Source organism: Oryctolagus cuniculus, chromosome 8 (assembly GCF_051225735.1).
Source record: "Oryctolagus cuniculus isolate XC-2025 breed Fujian yellow rabbit chromosome 8, ASM5122573v1, whole genome shotgun sequence".
NCBI lineage: Eukaryota > Metazoa > Chordata > Mammalia > Lagomorpha > Leporidae > Oryctolagus > Oryctolagus cuniculus.
In genome coordinates, this window is record NC_142874.1 from 51,878,861 (window position 1) to 51,906,857 (window position 27,997).

At 38.9% G+C, this 27,997-nt stretch overlaps 1 protein-coding gene across 17 annotated transcripts in view; it reads left to right on the forward strand.

Moving 5' to 3' along the window:
* INPP4B (inositol polyphosphate-4-phosphatase type II B) overlaps positions 1-27,997 on the forward strand; it is a 1,031,775-nt gene that overhangs the window by 587,604 nt on the left and 416,174 nt on the right. For 14 of the 17 annotated variants that reach the window (XM_089302446.1, XM_070047510.2, XM_089302447.1 and 11 more), the window contains 2 exons: positions 8,510-8,560; positions 18,686-18,765. In XM_089302446.1, the coding sequence (XP_089158572.1) occupies positions 8,510-8,560; positions 18,686-18,765 (131 nt within the window). Of the gene's footprint in view, positions 1-8,509; positions 8,561-18,282; positions 18,356-18,685; positions 18,766-27,997 lie in introns of those variants that run through there. The other 3 variants (XM_089302454.1, XM_008267416.5, XM_070047528.2) reach the window with 2 other exon arrangements.

A 27,997-nucleotide genomic window follows, 5' to 3' on the forward strand; every position in this document is an offset into this window, starting at 1 on the left:
GCCTAAGTGCTTGGACCCTGCACCTGCATGGGAGACCAGGAGAGGCACCTGGCTCCTGGCTTCAGATCAGTGCGGTGCGCTGACTGCAGTGCGCTGGCTGCAGTGCGCCGGCCGCAGTGGCCATTGGGGGGTAAAAAACAGGAAGACCTTTCTCTCTGTCTCTGTCACTGTCCACTCTGCCTGTCAAAAAAAAAAAAAAGCCTCGGGTGATCACTGACATCATACATAAGAGTGTTAATTGTTAAAGTAACAACAGGAGTCACTGTGTACTTACTCCCCATAATGAGAGGTATTATGAGAATTAACTGTAAAACTTGATCTCAAGCAGTCTCTCTGTGTGTGTGTGTGTGTGTGTGTGCAAATTTTTGAAATGCTTACTTAGTATAGAGTTGGCCTTCTGTGTATAAAGTTAATTGAAAATGAATCTTAATGGAGAATGGGAGACGGAGGATGAGGAGGAGTAGGAGTGGGAGTGGGAGTGGGAAGGCAGGTATGGTGGTAAGAATCACTATATACGTAAAGTTGTACTTATGAAATTTGTACTCATTAAGTAAAACATTTATTTGGGAAAAAAGAAAGCATCATACGGGGGAAGCAAAAACAAATCCGTGGAATACATTTCCGGAGAAAGGAGAACCTTGTAATGTGAAGCTGTGTTTCTCCCCAGGGCCTTCCTCTGACTCTCACTTTTGTCTAAGGAACAGGCCTTTGCACTGACAGTGGGCTGCTGCTACTTGAAGAAAAGGAAATCAGTAGAGCTATGTTGGATGAAGTAAGAAAAAGAATGCAGGGTCCTCAAGTCAGTGGTCCTCTTTCCTTCCACAAGAGACATGCTGAATTATGATGCTTTGCAGGGGTCTATAGAAGCAGGACAAAGACTGGTTTAAAGCAGAATGAAATCTGCCTGGGAAACTAGGGAAAGGAACATCCCTATATTGAGTGCTGACTTGACACTGAGGAGCTAAAGAGACGTTTCCCCAGCAGAGTGCATTCACAGAGTCTCTTCATAGCTAGAAGTCTAAATACTGAAGCTTTGGTAGACAGAGGACAGCAACTGGGAGAGAACTGAGCAGAGATTCTTGCTTCCGTGTGTAGCTAGAGTCTCAAATTTGGCGACCAAAGGGGACTCAAACTCTAAATACATTTGTCAGCTTTTAAGGCTGTATATTGCACAGTGCTGAGTGGGTGTTTGTTCACCTTTGAGAATTTCTTGAACTCCTTTAGGGTTGAGAGGCAATTCAGTCAGGCTTTTGGATGAGTCTGAGAGGCCTACAGCATGCAACATGGGTAGACTGCGTGCCCAGGTTTGCAAGTGTTGGAATGACAGAATACCACAGACTGAGTGGCTTTAACCACAGAAAACCAGATTCTCACACTTCTGGAATCTGGAAGTCCAAGATCCATGTGCTGGGGGCTGACTTCCTCTAAGACCTTCTCCTTGGCTTGCCAATGGCCACCATCCTTATTGTCTCTTCACGTCGGCTTTCCTGTGCACTGGAACTTTCTTGGTGTCACCTCCTTTTATAGGGACAGCAACCCTATTGGATTAGGGGCCCAGTTTAAGAGCCTCTTTTTAATGCAATCACTTCTCTACAGATCCTAAAATACACTCACATTTTGAGGTGCTGGGAGTTAGGCCTTCAGCATATGAAAATTGGGGAAACAATTCAGCACACAACATTGTGGCTTAGCAAACGTGCAGTCCAACTGTGTCCCAGATCAACCTCTGACTTGATTGAAGAGCTCAACCCTTAGCCTCACCCTTAGCCTTTTGAATTGCCATGAACAACACACCCAAGACCAAATCATACTGTGGATTATTCTAATATTTGTCAAGGTTGATAACTGTTTTAGGGTAACACTTTTTTCTGTTATTTTTGCTGAAATTGTAGTGAGCTTCCCTTGATCCTCATTTTCTAAGCTTGTTTCTGGTAAAAATCAGAAAATACTAATAATGGCCTTTCTGCGAAAGAATTAGGAATTACTCATTGTTGATGTTTGAAGGACTCTTTTCCAGGCATTGTTAAATCATTTGAAAGTGGATAATTACTCCTTCTTACAAACAAGGAATGTGATTTCCATTTTGGCAGACTGCTCTCTGATTTCTATTGTCTTTTACACCCAGCACACTTCTTTCATTAACATAACCCACTTGGAGTATTTGTGCAAAGGCATTTGCAACACTACCTCTACAACATTGATTTGTGACATAGTAACTTTAATTTTTCATATCACTTCTTGGTTTTTCTTAGTTAACACTAAGAGTCCTTCTAAGATTCAGTGGCTATTTGCAACAAAATACGTTCTCCTTTCAAGTAAAAAAAATAACTTAGAAAACCATCATCTGAGACCACCTGATAGATTGTAGCCAATTGACGATTCTCAGCGATTATTATTAGATGTTTTGACTCATACCAGGTCGTCATCAGTGCCCCTTGCTGTCTTACTCTCTTGCTCCCTGAGATTACCAGTGCTTAATTCATATCAGCTGATCTTAAAATGTCGTCCCTTTGATGTTAGCTATCTTATTTCCTCATAACCAGAAACTTAATCAAAAATTGTCACTTAGAACGAATAGGAGGTCTAAATTATACCAGCTTTTGAAACAAACATAAACGACCCCATTTAAGTGCCTTAGCACAAGAAAAGTTCATGTTTTTGTTTGGTTTGGTTTGGTTTTTGGTCACTGTGGTGGGCAGAATTCTAAGTGCCTGTGATTACTACCACATAGTGTATGTTCCTACATCATCCCCAGGACCGTGCTATGCTGGTGGCTTCTCCCATGATCAGGGAAGGCTATTCTGTCCCACATGACCTTAAAGGGGGATTGTTGGAAGTGAGCCTGGCCTTGTGTGGTGAGCCTTTGCAGGAGAGTGAGTTCTTCCCGTGGACTGATCTGAAGCACAAGAATAGGATTGGATGCAAAGGAGCTCCTCTGAGGCTCCCTTTGAAGAGGGAGGAGGTCACATGGCAAGGGGTGCAGGTGTGTGGCCTCCAGAAGCATACAGAGACTCCAGCTGCTAGCCATCAAGAAATGAGGACCTCAGTTTCAGAGCTGCTAACAATTGAATTTTGATTATGGCCTGGGGGAGCGTGGAAGCAGCTGTTCCTTAGAGAGGCCTCTAAATGAGGACCCAGCCTGCTGCACCTTGATTTCAGCTTTGTGAGGCCTGCATGGAGAACCAGCCGTACCACACTTGGAGTTCTGACCTGCAAAAGGATGAATGCATAGAGAGATACTGTTTTTTTGTTTTTGTTTTTGTTTTTGTTTTTGTTTTTGTTTTTGTTTTTGTTTTTGGACAGGCAGCGTTAGAGAGAAAGGTCTTCCTTTTTCTGTTGGTTCACCCCCCAAATGGCCGCCACAGCCAGCGCTGCACCGATGCAAAGCCAGGAGCCAGGAGCTTCCTCCTGGTCTCCCATGCGGGTGCAGGGCCCAAGGACTTGGGCCATCCTCCACTGCCTTTCCAGGCCACAGCAGAGAGCTGGACTGGGAGAGGAGCAACCGGGACAGAATCCGGTGCCCCAACCGGGACTAGAACCTGGGGTGCCGGCACCTCCAGCCAAAAGATAGTTTTAAGCAGTCAAGTTTGTGATAATGGGTTACACATCAGGAAAAAACACATTCACCTAATAGTCTAATAGTGTTAGTGATGGGCCATTAGGGGACCCAGATGCAGATGCAGATGTGCCGTCACCTAAGAATTGGACTCCTTTCATTCTGGCCATTTGAAGAAGTAGACAACATACTGTATCCACTTGTGGAAAAATCTAGCTTGGATACAACAGACATTCTCTCTCTCTCTCTCACACACACACACACACGTATTTCATTGCTGAGAACTAGTTATGTGGCTACCCCTGGGTACAAAGGATCTTGGGATATATAATCCTTCCAGAAAATTCATATTGTGGAAGGAGGCTACACTTATCCATCCCAGTCAGGTTTTCACATGTGTTCTGAATAGTAAGGTTGTTACCTGTGTAATTCCAAGTGGAAAAAGGATCATAGGGTGATCTGTATTCCAATCCAAGACACACAGACAATTGGAGCAACATTTTTATTAGGAAAACAAAATGGATGTGCTTCAGTGGTGAATTTATTGTCAGAAACATAATCAACTGTGACAATATTCTAGGGAGAAGATCTGGACTCCTCCTGCCCAGAGGTGCTCCTCCAGGACAACCCGCCCCTTTCCTTCTTTCTTCTAGTTGCTGCTTCCTCACCTCCCAGTGAGGAGATGCATTTGCATGGGTGTAGACACTGCCAGCATGCTAGGCAGACCCACTACAGCATAGCCTTCTCCTTCTCTGGGGCTCCAAAGGGGTAGTCAGACAGCCCCCACTGCCTCATTCTCAGTCTACTCTGAACGCGCAGCAGTCTTCAGCTCCTCCCACCTTCACACAGCACGGCTATGCTTTAGGTGATAAGCTTGATTCATTTATGAGTTTTTTTCTCTGTGGATTTGAGCATCAGAGTGATATATTCAGCGACTGCCGTCTCTTTCTTGGGAAAATTAAAGGTGGTGAAGTAGTCTGTAGAAATTTGATCAAAGCGTTGGGTTAAACTCACTCTAAGTCTGGTGTTGCTTCTAAGGTTAATTCATTTATAGAAAGCTGAACTTCTGAGGTTGATGGAGAAGACAATGCATTTGCTTCATGTTGATCTTTAGAAATATTCAAGATGAAAGGTATAACATGATCCTCTATATGATCACTCCTATTAATTGTCCGCACTTGCTTTATTTGGTATCATAAAAGGACAATACAAAGCCGTAAGAACTTTAATTATGTAGTAAGGCAGATGTTCTTATGTTCCCAGACATAAGGAATAGTGCAGGGTATGGTGAAGAAAAACAAGAATAAGAACTGCTGTTAAGACCAAAAAAGGCAAAGCAAATGTCTGAGGAAGGCCAGTAACTCTCAGGAGACATGACACTGCCCATGAACTGGAATATTCCAAATGCTGTCGTGACAGTCCCTGCTTCATCCATCCACATCAGGAGATTGTGTCTATATTTGTTCAGTTTATTATTTCTCAGTGACATATCCGCCCCCTCTACCTTCCTGTATCCTTGCCCCCTCTGTATCCCTCTGTCTTTCCTTTTTTTCTCCTTTTCTCTCCCCTCTCCTCCCCTTCCCTCCCCTCCCCCCTCTCCTGCTCTCTATCCCTCTGTCATTCATGGTTCTAATTACTGAAAAGAATCCAATACAGCATTGTCTAATGTCTATTATTAACGCCATGTTAGATAACTGCTAAAAAGAAGGACATCTCTCCAAGGTGGCTTGGGCAGAGTTGGGATATTCCACAGCCTCTGATCATGTACTGCCTCTTCCCAAATGCCTTCCCTGATTTCCAGTCACCAGAAATAAGTGGACTAAATAGTTCTTTACATTACGTGGCCCAAATACATTTTACCAAATGTATTTATCTCTGGTTGGTTCCCAGTAGACTCCCTATGATGCCATCATGATTCTCACTCCTTCCTTAGCATCGTTGAGTCTTTACAACTCATTAACATGTCTGTTGCAAAAAACTGCTTGTTATGTCATAGCCTTCCTTGTCTAAAACTCTTACTCACCCTTCAAAACTCAAGTCACCTATTCCCATGAAGTCTCTGTTAACACTCATAGACTGAGTATTATTTCTTTTTTTTTTCCTGATCAAGGCTCGTTTATTGAATAAATCCAGTAGTATTTAAACTGAGTATTATTTCTTACTCTAAATAACCACAGGAAGTATTTACATGTCCATCGTAGTGCTTTCCATATTGTACTGATTTGTATAAACATTTGTCCCACTCACCGGCCTCTGAAGTTCCAAAGAAAAGGAATGGAGCCATATGCACTGGCAGAGTCAGTGCTTACCTCCTAGTTTGTGTTCACCGTAATGAGGGATATATTTTACATAAGAAGTACATCATCAGGGCAGGAATTGCAGCACAGTGGCTTACAGCATGCTTGGGATTCCCACATCCTATATCAGAGTGCTGGTCCCCAGCTGCACTGTTTCTGAACCAGCTTTCTGTTAATGCACCTGGGAAGGCAGCTGATGATGGCTTAAGTTGTCAGGAAGCCTCCACCCATAGGAGAGACCAGGGTGGAAGTGCAGGGTCCTGGCTTCAGCCTGGCCCAGTGCTGGCTGTCATTGGCATTTGGAGATGGAACAGATGATGAAAGATCACTCTCTCTCATCTCTCTCTCTTTCTGCCTTTCAAATAAATGAAAATAAATTTCAAAAAAGTATCATGGGTATACAATCTATGTAATATAATATCAATAGTATTGACTCTAAGCATAAAAGTTTTAGAATTATACATAATGATTTAAAAAATTATTTTATGTTAAAATATCACTTAATAAAATTTGAAGTTGGTTACAAAAGTCTTTCGTCTAAATCAGGATCTTCACTATTGATTTAAAAAATGCTTCATAAGAAAATTTGACATATTGTACTTCTATTATGTAAAGTAAAAGTGAAATTAGTTTTTTTGACTCTTCTTCTGTCTCTTTGCCTTTCCTGCACACACACATACACAAAGTATATGGCAAAAAAAATTCCTGGATAACTTTAAATTTTTTCTTGTGTACAACTTCAGAATAAAAATATTTCTCTTCAGCAATTTATTTGTATTCATATGAAATAAATCTCATAAAATTAACAAATTTAGGAGTTTAATAGGCCATGTTACAGGAGTTGTAAATATATTCTACTTTTGTCCAACATTAAATAATATATATGTGTGTATATGTGTGTGTGATTCCAATCAAATTCTTTATACAATTATGTATATGTTGACCCTCATCAGTTTTTTGTATTTTTCACTTTATTGTTAAATTCAAGAATAAGTTGTTGAAAAATGCTATTTGACTATCAAATATTTTCTTAAAATAATGTATATATGTGTGTGTATGTATTTCATGTGTAGGAATATGGATTTGCAATGTATATAGTCAATTAAGATATATATCTGTGTCTATTATCTATCAAGTCCATATTTATACACAATTTATATACGTATTTCTATTGAGCTATAAATATATGGGAACCATGAAGATACTATGTGGATAATTAGAGACCCTGTTTAAATATAGTTCCCATTCCTTTGAGGCCAGCTGATGATTTTAGTTGATGAGCCTGCACTGTACAACTGGGCCAAAAAATGTTGATGCTGCTACCAGTCAGCAAATGCTCTGTCATGCAATTCAGATCTAAGATTATTCTACAAATAGTGTTGTTTACTCTGTTGGGATCTCTCATGCCATTTATTTGGTGCTCTAGTGGACAATTTGAGTCCTAATGGTGGATAAATTCTACAAGCGATAGTGTTAGATCTGTCATAAAGAAACAAAAAGGGCATTCAGCTGGAAGTTAAAATGTACATTTTACCACAACTTGCAGCTTTTCCATTGGAAATGGAGACTGTGTTAAAGATCGACAGACCGTTAGGAATTGTTCAGTCTTCTGACATCATTAGGGGTAACATAAACATCCCTTCAACCTCATATGAGCAGGAGTGTCAGATTGTAAGGGATTTGAGGTTAAGTATGATTTGAGCAGTGCACCTTCGAAGGTATCTAATTGAAATGACTGCCTAAAATATTGAACCATGAAGTGCTCCTAGGATGCGGCTCTTCCATTTGCAGCTCCAGCCTACCATGCTATCAAATTAAACATGGTATGCTTGTATGTTGCTCTGTGAGCATTTATGCAGCTTATCTCATTTTTAAAATGAGATCATAGTAGGTATAAGTCTTATATTTTTCTTGTTTTTATTACCTTTTGGAAGCGATTTTTTTCTCTTTTCATTTGAAAAATTTTTTTTTTTTCTTAAGAGAACCCTAGACTTGGTAGCTATTGATTGGCATCAGCATATCTGAGGGCAGGGAGGGACACCAATAGTTTGACAGTTTCCCCAAGTGATCCAAATGTATAGCCAGGATTCTCTACTCAAAGATACATTTCCACTCATTACATAAGAAGCTGATGTTTCACTTGGATCACTTATATGATAAGTTATTCCAGAAGACTGGTTATTTGACATTCCCCACCCCGAAATAAGAATTGCTTTTCAAATGAGTTCAGATGGCCTGTAATTCTCAAGTGATAGCCATGTCTTATAAGGATTATGGATTCTGGTTCTTATACAGAGAGTAACTATTTCTAGAACATGCATAAAATCATTTACTCTATTCTGACTCTATCCTTTCCCTTGAATGTTGCTTGGAGGCTGCTTCTTGAGATTAAAGGTGATTCACCTAAATCCCAGATATCTCCGTGTTTGACAAGGAGGTGATGGGCTGGAGATCCAGGCAGCTCTGTCTACTTAGGAAAATCAGGAAGTTTAGGCACTATACAAGGACAGCTTTATTGCACTGCAGAGGGTATGGTACAGGTACTTGCATTAATGATTAACCACACAGTCCGCCCTGACACCAGATGAACAAATTGAAAGCTTCTGCACTGTTTTGTACCTCAGTGTCATATTGGAAATGTTTTTTTCCTCCATAGGTCCGAACCTGTGTCCTCCCTGAACACAAGGACCCCCCTCCAGAAGTTGGGGTAAGTGGCTCTGTTGTTTCCCTGAGAAGCAGACACATCATTTCTAACTAAATCCTTTACATTTTTCTCTGGCCTCCTGCCTGGCAGCTGATACATGAAATTGAGTTAAATTAACAGGGTGTGACTGTTCAAGGAGGTGCTGTCATATATTTGCTGAATCGCATAGAATTCATTCCTTGTCTCATGAAAATCATCCTCAAATGAATTCATATTTGGTTCATCTGGCTAGACGTAACAGTAGAAGCTGCCCTGCAGGTAGCTCACATGCCATTCAGAGGCAACGTTCCCGGCCCCATAGGCAGCTGGGGAAATTACAGATGTGAGCTCCACGGCTCCACGGCTGCAGCAAGGGAGCAGAGAATCAGAGGGCTGTGACGCTTTCTGCTTCCTGCCACTTACACACTGACGCAGGTGGAAAGAGAGGCTGCCGCCAATGATCAGTCGGCACTGGAGAGCCCCGCTGAGGTTTACCGCCTGCATCTGAACCAGAACATCTCTGGCCTCAGAAGTTGGAAGAGGAAGAGGATACTAGGTACTTTCTGCTTAGACAAGCCTCCAGTGGAGGTGGCAGCTCCTGAAAAGACAGAGCCCAGCAGGCGGAGTCTCTGCGATCTGTACCTCCAGAGAGCAGGGAAAAGTTCAGAAGAAAGTTGGTTTGAAGAGGCCCTGGGACTGGGCCAGCTGAAAAGCCTGTTTGAAATACTCTTAGATCCTCCAGGCACTAGGTAACCACCTGTCAGTGTGTGGAACACTGGACTAGGTATCGTTTGTTTTCTCCTTCAACAACCACTCCCCAAACCTGCCAAGGGAGCACTCCAAAAATCAGCACTGAAGTGTCAGTTAAGCTGACTGGGCAGAGGGCCAGTTATGCCTCTGTTAGTAAAGGAGGTGAACGGAAAGGCACTGTTTGCTTTCACTCCCCTGCCTAACACAGTTCCATCCTGGGGGATAGGCTGAGCCAGGCTCCTTGAAGCAAATCTTCCTGCTTTGTTTTCTGCCTGCTCCTTCAACCTCTTGCACCGTTTGTGCATCTTCCATGGATCTCTGTGCTCTTACAACATGGGCCTTTCTTATTTACTCTTCAGGGAACAGGGATCTCTTTCCAGCCTCAGTCCTTCAAGTCCAGGGGCACAGGACCCTTACCTGGGCTGCTTCCCCACACCAGCTCTCTCTCACAGCTCAGGGCTCAGCTGCCTGCTACTTGTGGATGACCCTCAGCCCTGGCTGCCTCCCTCAAGCTAGACTTGCCCTCCCCTGCTGAACACCTTTATTGCATTGCTTACAGCATCCCCATCTGTCTTAAAGTGACTGGAAATTTGTAACTATTAATATGGCTAGCACATTCGTTTATCAAGTGGTTCCATTTATTTATTGAGGTTCCAGGAGGATGAACTGATTTAATTTTTTCTCCTCTAACTGTTCATCTTCCCAACTGTCCTTAGGTTCAATCTCTCTTGCTTGAGACTTTAATGGTATCTTAGCTTGAGTGCATAACTTTCATCCTTGTTTTTCTTCTTTCACTCAAGTCCTTGGGAATCCATCTTATTTACTGAGAACTAGGGGTCTCTTCTCTGATTTTGTTTTCTTCTGCCCTTTTCTTGCATCATTTCTCACCATAGGCTATCTGATACTGAAATTGTAGCACTCCTGTGGAGCACAGGTGTATCTGTGGTCTAGCTGGCTCCTGCAGTTTTTTTTTTTTTTTCACTATGGGTTATATGGTTTTGTCAGCCTCTTCCTTTGCCCACTCCTACCCCACATCCTCTTACTTCTGACCCACTCTTCACACACATGACTCCATGTCAGCTGCCCTCTGTGATGTGCATTTGACCTATGTGAAGTAGGCTTGTGATTGCTATGCCCCGTGGGAGAAATGCATGCTGCCCCATTGGTGTTTCCATCTCATCTCTGCCATCTCTACTGACCCTTTCTATGAACCCCAGCAGCATCAGGTAGTAGTCCTAGTGTCCTAGTAGTAGTAGTAGTAGTAATATGAAATAGGCAGGCAGCTAGCTATCTTTGTTGAACTGGAAGTCACAAACCCCCACGTAATTCTGTCTTCCTACCTGTCAATGAAAACACCCCCTTTCCAGGGATGCATCTGTTTGGATATTGGGTATCACATGGAACTTGTGGAGGTGCTATATAATTTCCAGGAGGCTGCATGCCAAATGCCACCACTCTTGAATTCATAAAGAAGGCCTGCAGGGAAAAAGTTCTCTTCTGCCAGAGACCATGGTTGGAGGGGTAGCCTGGTGCTTTCTCTGTCTCTCTTCTTCCACCCCTTCTCCTTTTGGGCAAATCTGTCCTCTCATGACAGGTGTTTCTGTGTAGGGCAACCATGCTCACATGCTCACATTCTCAACCTTTAAATAACTTTTATTACCTATTAACCTTATTTGTGTCAGCACAGAATGGGTGTCTTTCTTTGTGACAAGAGCCTGGAGTTTTAAAAAAAGGGATAATACTCTCTCACTCACATCAGTAATAAATGATACACCATGTTTCTCAAAGGAAAGACAATCACCATCCCTGATGGAAATAAATGTTGCTTGGACATCTCTGAGATGATAAGTGAGAGCAGACTTCCTAGGTTTTGGGGCTAGAAGTGTAATCCTGGGGGGTGATTAAGAGAAAGATTACCCTTTTCTCCAGAATAACACACCTCCTACAGTGCTGTCCTCCCTTCTTTTAGCCTTACCTCTATATCAACCTGTTGTGTATGCTCACTAAAAGGATAAGTTCTCTAAACTGACTCCTTGTTAAGCGCTGTACTGAGGTTAGTGACCCTAGATTCTTGGGGGATGTGAGAGCCTAGGGTAGGGTGTCTTTCGTGTATTCTATCCTCACCTTTGACAAAAACTCAGCTATACTTTACAGCCTCAATGAGAAATCTCAACAGACAGTATGTGATATGTTTAGTATATCAATTAGAAATACATTTAGAGGTAAGGAACTTGACAAAATTTGGCTTAAAATGAACGTTAGGTCTTTTCCGTGGTATTTGGAGTTTTAGGAAAGTTACTCACAAGTGACTTTAACCAATCAGACTTTATTCATCATCCTTCTCTCCTTTTCTGAGAGTATTGTCCATTGTTGCAATTGTACCTCCAGGTATCACATTCTGGATCAAGATAAAAGTCAAGAAAGCTCTTCCTGGCTCATGCTGATCCTTCAAATGAGAAATAGGACTTTCTGGGAAATCTCAGTTGATATCCTCTAGCTTACATATCACTGAGAAGAATTGAGTCTCTAGCTGAAGAAAATTCTGTATAATTATAGTTTTTAAAGCTGCAAAATTCAGTTTGTTATGGGAAATGGGCAAGATGGGTTAGGCAGTTAATTATGTCCCCCACACTCCTGCTAGATGTTACTGTCTGTGATAGCAAAGCCCCTGTTTATTTTGTTTAATATTCCTGGCTTTGTGCTTAGAAGTTAGCAAATATGTAGATAGGCTTTTATGCATTGAACGAATCAGGAAGCATACCTTGATAATGTTTGCCAATCATTTTATGTTTATTATGAACACAAATGTGGCAAAAATATGATAGACATGTCCAGAAATGATTGCAAATTAATATGACAAAAATCTAGCACATTTTATTATACAGAACTCAATAAAATGACCAAGTATGATCACAGAAGTAAATCTCAAGCATCAAGCTAGTAGGAATTAGCCTGATGGGAAAAAGTCAGCATACCTTGATTTTATTTATTTGTTTATTTTTAATTATTTGAGAGGCAAAGTCACAGAGACAGGGAGAGACAGAGAGAAAGGTCTTCCATCCTGGTTCACTCCCCAGATGGTGGCAACAGCCAAAGCTAAACTGATCCAAAGCCAGGGTCCAGGAACTTCTTTTGGGTCTCCCACATGGGTGCAGGGGCCCAAGCACTTGGGCCATCTTCTACTGCTTTCCTGGGCCAAAACGGAGAGCTGGATGGGAAGAAAAGCAGCCAAGACATGAATTAGCCCCCATATGGGATGCCGGCTATGCAGGCGGAGGCTTAACCTACTACGCCACAGCACCAGCTCCTAAGTATCTTGATGTTAACATTCTCAGAGTATGTGTTATTTTAGAAACAAGTTAGCACATCTTCAGCACCTATCAAGCATCACTGGGTAGTCTATATGCTATGCATTTATCAGCAGAGTATTTCTTTGGACTGTATAGGGGTTTAAGAATTGAAGCTTGGGGCCGGCACCATGGCGCAATAGGTTAATCCTCTGCCTGTGGCGTTGACATCCCATATGGGCGCCGATTCTAGTCCCAGCTGCTCCTCTTCCAATCCAGCTCTCTGCTGTGGCCTGGGAAGACAGTAGAAGATGGCCCAAGTGCTTGGGCCCCTGCACCTATGTGGGAGACCAGGAAGAAGCTCTTGGCTCCTGGCTTCGGATTGGTGCAATTCCGGTCATTGTGCCATTTGGGGAGTGAACCAACAGAAGAAAGACCTTTCTCTCAGTCTCTCTCACTGTCTGTAACTCTACCTGTCAAATAATTAAATAAAATCTTTAAAAAAAAAAGAGTTGAAGCTTTTGACTAAAACTGTAGAGCTTGTAGTGGCTATTTCATCACAATATTCTAAGAATTTGGAATTTAAGTATTCAATTTTAGGAGGCTGAAATATTTTCTTGTGATTCTTTCAAGTATATTCCATAGATATTTTACATTCTTAAGCAGCATTCACTAGATGAACACAAATCTTTTGTTGATTACTTAGTCAAGCAAATGCCAATTTGTGCTTAGACATTTTGAGATATAATCCTAATATACAATTTATAATAAATGACTTTACCTTAAAGCATATTAAACATTTTCTTCAGGTTATTCATCAACTTCTGATAGATTTACACCCAATTCTTTTGTTTTCTTTCTGATGCATTTTTTTCAATGGTGATAGTTCATGTATTCTTTTTCTCTTTTGATGGGGTGGGAAACCATGTTAACATATCTGTTATGGTTGACAATGAAGAGAACATATGTGGGTATGAAAATGAGCCTGACTTCTAAGTTGAATGTGAGATATTGTGTGCCATTCTCATGAAATCAACTTCAGCTCTTTTAAGACTTATTAAACATATACCATAGTTTCCTAAATAGATAGGTTTATGAGAATAGGTCAAATTATCATTGACATATTCATTTAACCTCTAAATCAAGTAGTGTCCAATAGAAATATCATGGGTGACTTACAGTATGTATTACATATATAATTTTAAATTTTCTGATAGCTGTGTTTTTTAAAAAATTAAACAGTCTGAATTAATTTTAAAGTATTTTATATAACTCAGTATATGCAAAATATTATTTCAAAATATAATCAAAATTATATATTTCACATTCCTTTTTTCTTACTAAGTCATCTAAATCCAGTGTATATTTTATACTTAAATAGCCACATTTTACATGCTCAAGGTAATGACTTTGGAAAGTAGCTAGAGGAATTTAAGGAGACTTGTAAAGTATAGTATAAAAGAAACCTATCTTTTGAGTAAAGGCTTTGTGAAATAAATGTGGATAATGGAGGTTTGGCTAACTTATGGTGATGTGTATGGGAGTGCACTTCCTCCAGCTCCCATAGGGATGGCCATGGAGCTGTCAAACCCTGGTAAGCAGTCTGAATATCTGGACTTGCTCAGAGTCCCTGCAGAGGCTGGCTGGATAAGCTACTGATTTGTGTACTCCCCACTGAGAGAGGCCAGGGATTCTGACAGATTCCTCCACTCTCCCCCACCCTTTTTGATATTACTCTCCAGCCATGTGAGTGATTGAAATCGTGCATCAAGCAATTTAATGATCATCTGCTTTGGGGTCTGTGCACCAGAATGAGAATTGTGAGTGTTGCACTGTCATGAGCAGGCGAGAAAGGTCAGAGCCACATGTTGTGCAGGCAGAGAACCTGTTAGAGGGAAAGGGAATTGCCACCTGTCTTGGAAATGAGACACAGCATGATAGGGAGTGACAGAGAAGCAAGAAACTGGGGTTCTAAACTGGTCTCTGCATACTATTAGCTAGCTCCATGGTTAAGCATAAGCCAGTTAACTCTTATGGGCCCCAGCTCCATCTATCCACTGATGATAACTTAGCAAGCTTGATATCTTTTAAACATTTACTGTAACGCAATAGATATTTGAGTCACAAAGAATCATAGGCAGACGTCTCAAAAATCACTGTAAAGGACCTCGTGACAGTTGTATTTTATTTTCTTCATCTTTTATCTAGAATTTTTCTCACATATTTCACCTGAATCTAATTTTCATTTTTAAACATTTTTCTTTGTGTATTCTAGGCATTTCTCATGGATTTTTTTTGTTAATTCTCAATCTTTTCTATTGTATTTAAGGTGGATGTCATATTCTTTTAAGACATCTGGTTTCTGTTATATTATCTTAATCACTATCAAGCTAATCTTTATGGCACCCTTCCTATTTTCCTGGTGCTGTACTAAAGTGATTTGCCAGGATTTCTTTAATTCTCATAACAATGAGAGTATGTAACTTTTCATTTTCAGGCAGAAAGTAAGGCCTGTTGTAGTGTAATAACTTGCATATGACCAGACTTCCTCAGAAAGAAGACTGGAAAATAAGACCTGATATGTCTATCAGTGGATAGTGATACTGGGAGCTAGGAGAAGGGATTTAATTCTCCAGATTTTCAGTTTTGGAAGGAATAACTAATTTTAGGACCATGCTTCAGATATTCAAACCCTTTTACATTTTTTTTTTTTTTTTGATAGGCAGAGTGGACAGTGAGAGAGACAGAGAGAAAGGTTCCTTTGCCGTTGGTTCACCCCCTAATGGCCGCTGCGGCCGGCACACCGTGCTGATCTGAAGCCAGGAGCCAGGTGCTTCTCTTGGTCTCCCATGCAGGTGCAGGGCTCAAGCACTTGGGCCATCCTCCACTGTACTCCCTGCCACAGCAGAGAGCTGGCCTGGAAGAGGAGCCACCGGGACAGAATCTGGTGCCCCGATCGGGACTAGAACGCGGTGTGCCGGTGCCACAGGCAGAGGATTAGCCTATTGAGCAACGGCGCCGGCCAAGACTTTACATTTTTTTTTAATCTGGCTCTATTTTTCTCTTGTTAGAAACAGCACCAAAGGAGATATGGAAAACATTGCCTCTAGAACGATATTTGAAAGGCAAAAACAAATTTCAGAGAGGTTCTCTTAAATTGTATGATTATGATAGTATGACAGCAAAGATAAAATAGTTTTATGTTAAATTATTCTTTTACATTAGTAGTATGTGCTATTTTTTCATTTCAGAAATAGAGAAGACTGTTTCCTAATTCGTTCTCTTACATTGTGTCCAGTGTATAGTCTCACAGGTGGATTAGTTTTCTAATCTTTGGGAATGGGGAGAATCCTAGTTTTGTTTGCATGCAGGTGAAACAAACAAACAAACAAAATAAACAAATAAACCAACAAAATAAATGTATAGGAATTTTCATATTTGATGTTGTTGAAGTATAAAGCAATTATGCATTGTTTTAGAGTTTTGTTTTGTTTTTTTTTTAATGCATTCTAGTCAACATATAATCCCAATATACAGTTGTTTTCAGAATAAGTAATGTCCATGCCTCAATAATGGCTCCTCTGTTTGAACAGATTTTTATAATAGGGTATGTGATGCTATAATAAGAATTGACTTTTAGCAGATTGTATTATTTCTGCAAGCTCTCCCTTTAGCCCTTGAGATCAAGAATGTGTCTGACAGTTGTGATGCAAGAGCTTGACTGATGGGCATTGTTCCTGGCACATTGCTTGCCCTCACATGCAGTAGTGGGTGTACCACACAGCCCCTCTGCTATAGACAATGGACTTGACTAGGAGTTGGACAAGCCAAGGTAGTGCTTCCACAGCAGCAACTGGTTTGGTGGATAGCAGAAACATTCAAGACTTATGGTCATAAATTTTAGTTGCAGCTGTGCCTTATGATGTATCTGTAGCTTGTGCCTAAAAATAGCCATTCCACCTGTCTCTTGGTGCTACATTCCAACCTGGAATGTTTGCTGATTTTATTGCTGTGAATACCACAATAATATCAGGACACATGTAGTTTGTTTTGTTAATTCTAAAATTATTCAGATTTGCAAAGTCACAAAAGGCAAATCAAAAATAATTTGACATTCTGATGCATCTTGCAATTTCTGTCCAGTTAAGGATTTTTGAGAGCAAATAATGAATTAGTCATGATAATTTAAATTAAAACCCTTATTATCAGGGAGTGAGAAAGTGGAATAGACATCTCTTTGACATACAGAGTACTAGAGTGAAATTCATGACTACACTATACAATGTACACACTGTAATGTTGTTTTGAATTTCCCCAATTTGCAGACAGTAGTTTACAGATTTCCGAACAAGGAGCATTTCTTCCCTTTGTGATAGACTAACTTCAAAGTGTGTTTCTGACATTCATTCATTCATTCATTCAGAGTAAATAGTGCATGCCTACTTGTGCTAGGTAGTGGGTGTTTATTGGAAAACATGATAAAACTCCTTGTGGTGCTTCAAATTGCAAGTATTTTTGTGGGGGACAAAAAATACAATGAAATATGTTACATGTCAAGTGGTGATAAGTTCCAATGCAGAAAAGCAAAATAGGCAAGGAATCGAAAATAGTGGTGTATTTGTGGAGAGGGTTGGTGCTTCACTTACTCGTGTTCTGAAAGGTATCTCTGGTGAGACAGCAGAGACTTCTGTGTGGCTAGATCTCTGCAGGGCTCGCTCTGTCCCTTGCAGAAAAGTCACCCTTTCCACATATTATGTTGATGTAGCTCCCTAACTAATGTTGGAACTTGCTTTCACAAATCTTCTATTTTTACCTAATGTTTTTCCTCATCTAATAATTTAATCTCGTATTTTTAAGGGTTTGGTCCCCTGGTGTCTAAAATTAGAACCTTAAGATTCAAGTTAATTTATTGGGCTTATCAGTCACAGGATATGGATATCTCCAATGTCAGAATTGATTTGTGTTTTCAAATGTTTTTCTTTAAGCTTTTTTGAATCAGCTCTTCTTACAATTTTGGAAAGAGGCATAACATTTCTGACCTGAAGCCTACCTGTGTTCAACAGTTGTTCAGTGTAAATGCACTCTTTTAGCTGTGACATAGCTTCCTATTTTCCTCTAAAAAAAAAGAAAACACAATTGGCTTCAGACTTCTCAAGTCCACCCTGTAATTCAAGTGCAGCCCAGCAGTAGACTGTGATGAGAGAAAGTTCTGGAAAAAGTAGATCTACATCTTATACAACGTTGCACTGTTAGGTTTGCAGTGGCATAGGTAATAATATGGATTTGATATTTTCATGTTTACTCTTGACCTTGAGGAAAAAGATGAGAAATCCTATACATGTTATAACATAATGTTGTGAGTTTTGAATAAGCAGTAGCCAGGGATATTAAAAAAGATATCAAAGACTTTTATCATGGAGGAAAAAATACAACTTAGGGTTTTATTCTTTATATTGGATTAAAAAGAGTAGAAAGAAAATATTCAGAAGTAATCAGCACCCAGTATGATAGGGTTGAAAAGCAATTTTTAAAAAATGCAATTGAAGAAATACTATTTTTTTTGGTATGTATTGGAATGAAATTGTCCTACGCTAGTAAGGAATAACAAAGGAAACAAATGGTTTTAAGTGAAGCTCTGATGGGGAAGAAATATGGCATTTCTATTTATAACTTGGGCCAAGTTCCACATAAAAATAGCTCCAAGTAACAGATTTGCTCATATCTGGAATACAAAGTTGTGGCTGTCAGTGATTGAGGAAGTCTAATAAGAACAGCAGCATTGGTAAATATTGAAAGTTTACTGTCTTTTCTTCTACACTGTTTCTTGGATGGGCCAAAAATTAAAGTAGGTGGAAAAGTCCTGGCTATCGTAATTTCCATATTATTACTTTCCAGGCTGTTGTTCTCTTTGTTGTTCACTCACACAAAAATGATGGGTTTTCACTCCTCAGCTTCACCCACGAGGTGAAAATACGATTGATAAGTGTGTCTGTCAGTGGATTATTTGCCAGGCAATAATTGATTCAATGTTTTATTCTTCTGAACACTAATTTTGTGAGGTTGCTGTGACAGCAAAAGTATTAAAAATACCCTCTTTCTCTCTGATTTCCAGCGAAGCTTCTTGGGCTATGCCAGTTTTAAAGTCGGGGAGCTATTGAAGTCAAAGGAGCAACTGCTGTCCCTGAGCCTGAGGTGGGTCCTTTTGTTTTCAGAAACACTGTAAGAGTTAATAACCTGTGATATGTACTGATGGCTGAAAGTCACAATTCTTGTAGATGTTAGATGCCAGCTCTCAAATAGCTTGTCTCTGCTGCAACAAGTAGTAGTGGAAGCAGCAGTTATTCAAGTTCACATTCAAGCTCATGTTTCAGATTGTGAAAGGTTATTAGCCCTTATTGGAAAAAGCAGTATTACAATATTATTAGAATGATAAAATTCTTTGACAGTAAGAAAGTCAATATAGATTATGGTCATATTATTAAACAATTTCTCTGTTGCTTATCAGAATGTTACTTTTTAAATCAAGTAAGTCTCTAGGTTTGAAATATGTTTGTTATAGGTAACATTGTAGCTTTATGATAAAGAGAACCGCTGAGTTTGGGAGCTGATTTTGGTCCAATTCTATTAAACATAAATGCTTATAAATTAAAATAGACTCATACTGATACAGCTCATTCTAAGCATGAGTATAATTTGTTTTGGTATAGATGACAAAAGTCATTAGAAAGCTGCAGAATTTTTAATGCCAAGAAAGTTATTAAATATAATAAATATTTTTCTAAATCTATAATAAATTTGAAACCAAGAGTCAGTTACCTTCTGACTGTACAGTAACATATAATTATGGGCATATGCAGAATACTTTCTTATATTTGACAATAATGATAAATATAAAAGTTATATAGTGCACTGTTTGTTTATCTCAAAAGGCTCTTATGTTGATAAAACATAGATGTTACTTTTAGGGACCAGACAATGTCTTAGATTTGTTTGTCCCAGCTTCCTTCAATGACCTTCTTGCCACCAATGACTTAGTTCATTAAGATGCTATTGCTTATGCTGGAAACTATACTCTTATCTTTCTCTTTTTTTATGACTTGTCCAAATCCTCAAAGTTCTGCAGTTTGACTTGATAGTATAATGTAATCTAAAATAAATCGTACTATAAGAAGAAAAATAAATGTCAGTGGGTTCTGATAAGACTGCCGTCCTCTCTTTAGTTTTTGTTGATTGTGTCTGGTGATAGTGAAGGTGGCATATTTTCTTTGGGAAGGCACTTTATTTTTATTCATTTATTTATTTATTTTGACAGGCAGAGTTAGACAGTGAGAGAGAGAGAGACAGAGAAAGGTCTTCCTTTTTCTGTTGGTTCACCCCTCAAATGACCGCCATGGCCGGTGCGCTGCAGCCGGCACTGTGCCAATCCGAAGCCAGGAGCCAGTACTTCCTCCTGGTCTCCCATGCGGGTGCAGGGCCCAAGCATTTGAGCCATCCTCCACTGCACTGCTGGGCCACAGCAGAGAGCTGAACTGGGAGAGGGGCAACCGGGACTAGAATCTGGTGCCCTGACCGGGACTAGAACCTGGGGTGCCGGCGCCACAGATGGAGGATTAGCCTAGTGAGCCGCAGTGCAAGCCAGGAAGGCACTTTATAAAAAGTCTTAGAGTTTTGTGAAGATGTTCACAAAGCAGCTTTTCTACTATTATTTTCAGCTTGAAGTGTTTCAGGGCTAGCTGAAAAGGCTAGCTATCAATGTCACTGAAACCCTAGAAAATATCCTAGCATGATCTTTGGATTTGAACTTTCTGCCCCTGGATTCATGACAGGAGATGTCAAACATTCAATTTACAACTGCTAGCAGTCAACATAATCGCATGCATAGCTCTGTCTCCTTCATCTTGCTGACTCTCAAGGCATAGTATTGATTCTATCATAATGATCATTAATAGCAGAATAAGACATTGTGAGGGCAATATTTAGATACCAAATTGAACTGGAAATCAGCAGAGAAATGTTTCATAAAATGAAAATTAGTGAACACATACAATACCTGAGAGAAGATAAGAACAAAAATGCCGAGTTTAAAATATTGAGATTTAGATGAAAGCAAGAAAAAATTGATTTTAACACTCCTGACTCCTACTCAGTTCAGCTTGATTGTATGAAAAGGGGAAAAAAAAAACCAGTATAAAGGATTGAATTTTCTAGAAAAACTAATTTTAGAAAAATTAAATTTGAAATGGCTAGCTTATTGTGGTTCCCCTTTTTGTTCTTTGTGAAATTCATTGATTCCTCTGCATATGAAAGAGACTGAATATATATTCATCATTGCCTTTGGTTTCCCATACATGATTTTTTAAATTCCTGATATAATTTATGTCCTTTCCACTACTGAGGTACCAAATTCGAAGAACATTTGGTAAGGGGTAAGACACTTTTTTTTAGGGTTTTATTTATTTATTTATTTAATGAATGCATTTTTACATAAATACAACTTTAGGAATACAGTGGTTCTTTTCCCCATGCCCTCACCCCACTCCCTTCCCACCTCCCATCCCCTCTCCCATCTCCTTCTTCATTATGGATCATTTTTAGTATGACTTTATATATAGAGGACCATCTCTATGCTAATCATAGATTCCAACAATTTGCCCCCACACCCACATATAACATATAGAATACAGTTTGGGGAAAGAATTTGCAGTCGATTCTCATATTGCAGTTCAATGGGGACAGAGGTCCTACTTGGGGAGCAAGTGCACAGTGACTACTGTTGTTCCTTTAACAATTAACACTTTTTTTATGAGGTCAATGGTCATCCAAGCAACTTGTCGTGGGCTGCCAGGGCTATGGAGGCCTTTTGTGACCATAGACTCTGTCGTTGTTTGGACACGGCCATAAGCAAAGAGGATGTTCTCCTCTCCCTTCAGAGAAGAGTGTCTCATTCTTTGAGACACATTGTTTTTGTTTGTTAGTTTTATTTTCTAATATCCTTTTGCACTGATGATTTCTGACTTTTATTCCACTTAAATTCCAGTCATTAGCGTGGAAAGTATCATTATGCTCTTAAAACTGTATATATAAAATACATGAAATTTGTTCCTTTGATATAAATTAAAAGATTAAAAAAATCCAGTAGAACTAGACAAAGTCATTGAAATAAAGACATGTCTGTCGTCACCATTTTTTGGTGGTGTAGTTCGTTGTCCTCCTGTTGTGTTTCCATTTCCCAGCTCTCACAGTCCTATTTTTCTTTACTGTCCCTTTGGGTACTCTTTTAGCCTGTCTTCCAGATTCTACAACTCTCAAAAGAGTTCCCTGGAATAACATGATTTAACATGGTGTTGTGTCATATCTGCTTTGAACTGGACACTAAATGCATGGGATTAATTTTTTTCTACAAAAATTTATAGGGGCAAGAAGTATGCATCTATTTTGCCAATTTGATCTCAAATTTCATGAAATATGATTGTATTCTTGAAATTGGACAGCAAAGTTTGTTTACATATATTGGGAAAATGCCTCCAACAATTTGTATGGTTTTTACTCATGTAAGTTGTTTTCACTTAAATGTGTGGTTTACTACATTTCTGAGTATGCTATTAGCCCATAAAGACATTGTATCTTTATTTAGGACTTAGATCTTTACTATAACAATCCATGTATTTAATTTTTTTTTATTTTACATTTGGTAGTTCCTATTTCCTTTGACTTCTTTTATGTCTCATATATTCTGTTTTGTTCTCTAGATCATTGTTGTATCGTACTGACTATGTCAATAAGCAGAGTTCTTGTATAGAGGACAGTGATTGTAAGCATGTAAGACACTAGATAATAGTACCAAGGTGGTAATATTAATAATAAGAAGAAGAATGAGAAGAGGAAAGAGAAAAACAGCATAGAATGAGCTTTCTGTTTTTGCTAAGTATATTAGCGATGTCTTACCCTTATCAGACTAGCCTCTCCTGTTATTTTCTCCATTTCGTAACTCCAGAAGCTGTCCCAGTTGGGGCACCAGATCCTGTCCTGGTTGCTCCTCTTCCAGTCCAGCTCTCTGCTGTGGCAGGAAGCATCTGGCTCCTGGCTTCGGATTGGCGCAGCGCCGGCCGCAGCTCTCTGGCCGTGGCGGCCATTTAGGGGGTGAACCAACAGAAAAGGAAGACCTTTCTCTCTGTTTCTCTTTCACTGTCTAACTCTGCCTGTCAAAAAAACAAAAACAAAAAAAACAAACAAACAAAAAAAAAAACAAAAAAAACTGAGATTTAGAAACAAGTTGAGTAATTTGTCCAAGGTTATTACTTTAAATGGGAAAGGGAAAGTATGAAGCCACATGTTTCTGACTTCAAAACTCATGATTTTTAAAGATCCCCTTCTCACCCCTCTCAGCAAACAAGAAAACTGAGAACCAGTTGAAAGTTTGTCATATATCCCTTATAAAACGGCAGAGAGAGGCAAGGGCTCAGGGTCAGGATCAGTTATTCAGTGTTTCTTCTGGTATGATTTCACCATGGTGCCTGGTCTTAGAGTAGGTGATGACTTAATGAGTGTTGACATTTCATGAAGAACTTGGAGATTGTAGCCATGATGGCTGGAAGCAGAAAACAAAGCAAGCAGGGAGAAAGTAGAAATAAGTCTGTTAGTTTAGGGGGGGTTGGAGATGAAGGGAAACCTATGGAATCTGATCTTACTCAGAACCATGATGTTTTCAGGGCTTGGGTCTAGTTTGCTGCCCAAGCTACTGACAGTCATTTGTTCCACCAAACTGACCTGAATTTTTGGGACAATCGAGCAGAGCCTTGGAAGATCATAATATTTTCTAATGAGTTAATAATAGAACAGAAAGGTTTTCGGAATGATGCTAGCAGTCACAGGAAAATGATATCGCTCCCAACGTACTAAAAAACTCACAAAGGCAAAACAACAACATACAAAAAGCCACGTAAATCGTCTTTCCTAGGAAATCCTTAGAAGAATAGAGACAAAAGTGTTTGAAACTTGTCTAGACTTTGTTGCATGTCTTCGTATGGTTTCCAGTTCAATGTTCATTCATTCAGTTAACATTTGTTAAGAACTTTTCATATGCTAAGTACAGGAGTAGGTTCTTCAGAAAAGTTTTTCAAATGGCAGTGGAGTTAATACTTTGTTGTTGATGTTACTAATGACGTGTTTAGTGAAAATCACATTATTTATCATCTACTAGAATGCAAAGAACATATTAAGGCACTTTTCATATATTCTTCTTTGATCCATGCAGAATTATCATCTCTGCTTTATGGCAACTTGTCTAAGATTCTACAGTTGGCTGTCCAAGCAGGATTAGAACTCAGTTTGCTCTGTTTTCATTTTAGTAACTTGTAGAAGGCTCATCATCTAATAGAATCTTTGCATTTTTCTCTACTTTGTATTCTGTCCTTTGGAGAATCTTAGGTGCCTCAATTATTTCTTATTAATATTTTATCTTAAAATTCAATTTTATGTGTCTGCAACATAGTACAGTCCCAGTAATCAATTGTTTGAACTTTGATTCTTGTTGATGACATATATGCTAAATGGAAGCCTAGTACCAAGAAGTTCTTTCTAGGTAAAACCCATCTAAGTTAATGAATCTAATGCAGTCTAATATTAGAGTATGTGTGAGACAAGTGCCTTTCAGAACAATGGGAAGTCATGGGTTATCATCTTCTTGACAGGCAGATTTTTGAAATTTCCATTTATTTCAGTGTAGACCACTTTACGTTGAGTCTTTACCTTCTCACAGAAACTTTCAGGTCCTCTTAACGATTGCTGTATTATTTCTTTTGTAACTGTATACAGGTGACCCCCTAAATTAAACAGATACAACATTCTATCAGGGTGGATGTGACAAGTCTTGAGTACATGTGCAGGAATATTTTTTCATACAAACAGTATTTGTTTTTTCATTGACAGCTTAAGCCATGTTTACAGTAGTGCTTTCACACAACAAATAGAAGACTCCAGTGACTCTAAATGGGCAAATAATGTTATATTTTATAATATACAGCTGTATGTGGGAGAATCTATGGAAGAAAACATTAACTTCCATTTAAATTTTCCCTATTTTATGAAATATATGCATGCATATAAATATACAAGAGTACTTCAAAAGTGCATTATTTAAAAAATGTGGATTTCAAAATGTTCTTCCAGCAAAATAAACTTATTTTTAATTCCATTTTCCATGAACTTTTCAAAGTACTGTCCTACATCAAAGATTATGTGTTCTTAGAATTGTATCTACAAAGCACACGGAATCTATTAAAAACTAATTAAAAATTAAATAAATAAAAAAGATTGTGTAGATAGACATGGGCTTATAATGTATATTATTTGGAGAATATTTCCTTTCATCGTAAATCACCAATACATATTTTCAGTTTTTGTCAAGTGTATTTTAGAGAAGATAAGATTCTAATTGTAAGGTTTTGCAGTTTTTGATTTTTAGTGTTTTACTCAATTTAACCTAGTTTCACACACATACACACCCACACACACACAAAGACACACGCACACAGAATTCAATTTTGTTGTTTCTAAAAATAAAAGAACACCAACCACAACAGCAAAGCCCATATATTTACTTAATTTCCCAAGGGTATGTTATTAACTTGAGAGCTGGAAATAATGACCAGGAGAGACTCAATAGGCTGTGATATATAATCCTCCACACAAGCACTTTCAGGGTGATAAACATATAAAATTGTCACAAGCAACTCAAGGGGCGGGTAAGCAGGTATATTTTATAGGCCACAGGGCAGTGGATCAGAAAAGTTTGTTCTTGGAAAACTATAAATGCATCTGAACCCCCCTAGTGGCCTGAGAACCACTCGGCCATAAATTGATGATAGTGTTTTACACAATGAATTTATTTTTCTTTTCACATGAAATCAAACATTCTTAGAACTTTAATTTCCTACCACTATTCTTTTCTGGCACACATGCAAAGGAATGCGGCTCTTATTTTTTTTTTTCTTATTTATTTTTATTTAGTAAATATAAATTTCCAAAGTACAGTTTATGGATTACAATGGCTTCCCCCCCCCATAATTTCCCTCCCACTCGCACCCCTCCCATCTCCTGCTCCCTCTCCCATTCCATTCACATCAATTCATTTTCAATTATCTTTATATACAGAAGATCGATTCAGTATATATTAAGTAAAGATTTCATCAGTTTGCACCCACACAGAAACACAAAGTGTAAAATACTGTTTCAGTACTAGTTATAGCATTAGTTCACATTGGACAACACACTAAGGACAGATCCCACATGAGAAGTAAGTACACAGTGACTCCTGTTGTTGACTTAATTTGACACTCTTGTTTATGGCATCAGTAATCTCCCTAGGCTCTAGTCATGAGTTGCCAAGGCTATGGACGCCTTTTGAGTTGGCTGACTTCGATCTTATTTAGATAAGGTCATAGTCAAAGTGGAAGTTCTCTCCTCCCTTCAGAAAAAGGCTGTTGATTTTTGTGCATTGATTTTATATCCTGCTACATTCCAAACTCTTCTATGAGTTCCAATAGTCTCTTAGTAGAGTTCTTTGGAGCCCCTAAATAAAGAATCATATCATCTGCAAAGAGGGATAGTTTGAGTTCTTCCTTCCCAATTTGTATCCCTTTCATTTCTTTTTCTTGCCTAATAGCTCTGGCTAAAACTTCGAGAACTATATTGAATAGCAATGGTGAGAGTGGGCATCTCTGTCTGGTACCAGATCTCAGAGGAAATGCTTCCAACTTTTCCCCATTCAATAGGATGTTGGCCATGGGTTTTTCATAAGTTGTTTTGATTGTATTGAGGAATGTTCCTTCTATACCCAATTTGCTTAGAGTTTTCATCATGAAAGTGTGTTGAATTTTATCGAATGCTTTCTCTGCGTCTATTGAGATAATCATATGGTTTTTCTTCTGCAGTCTGTTAATGTGGTGAATCACATTGATTGTTTTGCGAACATTGAACCATCCCTGCATATCAGGGATAAATCCCACTTGGTCTGGATGGATGATCTTTCTGATGTGTTGTTGCATTCTATTGGCCAGAATTTTATTGAGGATTTTTGCATCTATGTTCATCAGGGATATTGGTCTGTAATTCTCTTTCAATGCTGTATCATTTTCTGGCTTAGGAACTAAGGTGATGCTGGCTTCATAGAAAGAATTTGGGAGGATTCCCTCTTTTTCGTTTGTTCTGAATATTTTGAGAAGAATTGGAGTTAGTTCTTCTTTAAATGTCTGGTAGAATTCAGCAGTGAATCCATCTGGTCCTGGGCTTTTCTTTGTTGGGAGGGCCTTTATTACTGTTTCAATTTCTGTCTCAGTTATGGGTCTGCTTAGATTTTCTGTGTCTTCCTGGTTCAATTTAGGTAGGTTGCATGTGTCCAGGAATCTATCCATTTCTGATAGATTTCCCTGTTTGCTGGCATACAAGTCCTTGTAGTAATTTCTGATGATTCTTTTTATTTCTGTGGTGTCTGTTGTTATGTTTCCTTTTTCATCTCTGGTTTTATTGATTTGGGTCTTTTCTTTTTTTAGTTAGTTGGGCCAATGGGGTGTCAATTTTGTTTATTTTTTCAAAAAAACAGCTCCTCATTTGGCTGATTTTTTGTAATGTTTTTTTGGATTCAATCCTGTTGATTTCTTCTCTGATTTTAATTATTTATCTTCTCCTACTAGATTTGGGTCTGGTTTGCTGCAGATTTTCCAAATCCTTGAGATGTAGTGAAAGCTCATCTATTTGGTGCCTTTCCAATTTCTTGATGTAGGCACCTATTGATATAAACTTTTTTCTTAACACTGCTTTTGCTGCGTCCCGTAAGTTTTCGTATGTTGTGCTGTTATCCTCATTTACTTCCAGAAAATTTTGATTTCTCTTTTGATTTCTTCTATGACCCATTGTTCATTCAGGAGCATGTTGTTCAATCTCCATGTGTTTCTGTATGCTCTAGGGATTCCTGAGTTGCTAATTTCCAACTTCATTCCTTTATGGTCTGAAAAGCTGCATGGTATGATTCTAATTCTTTTGAATTTGCTGAGACTTGCTTTATGGCCTAGTAGGTGGTCAATCCTAGAGAAGGTTCCATGTACTGCTGAGAAGAATGTAAAATCTTTAGCTGTAGGATTGAAAGTTCTGTAGATATCTGTTAGATCCATTTGGGATATAGTGTCATTTAAATCTACTGTATCCTTGTTGATCTTCTGTCCTGTTGATCTGTCTATTTCTGAGAGTGGAGTATTGAAGTCCCCCAGTACTATTGTATTGGGGTCTAAGTCTCCCTTTAAGTCCCTTAACAAATCTTTTAGATAAACCGGTGCCCTATAATTAGGTGCATATACATTGATAATCATTTTATCTTCCTGTTGAATTGATCCCTTAATCATTATATAGTGTCCCTCTTTGTCTCTCTTAA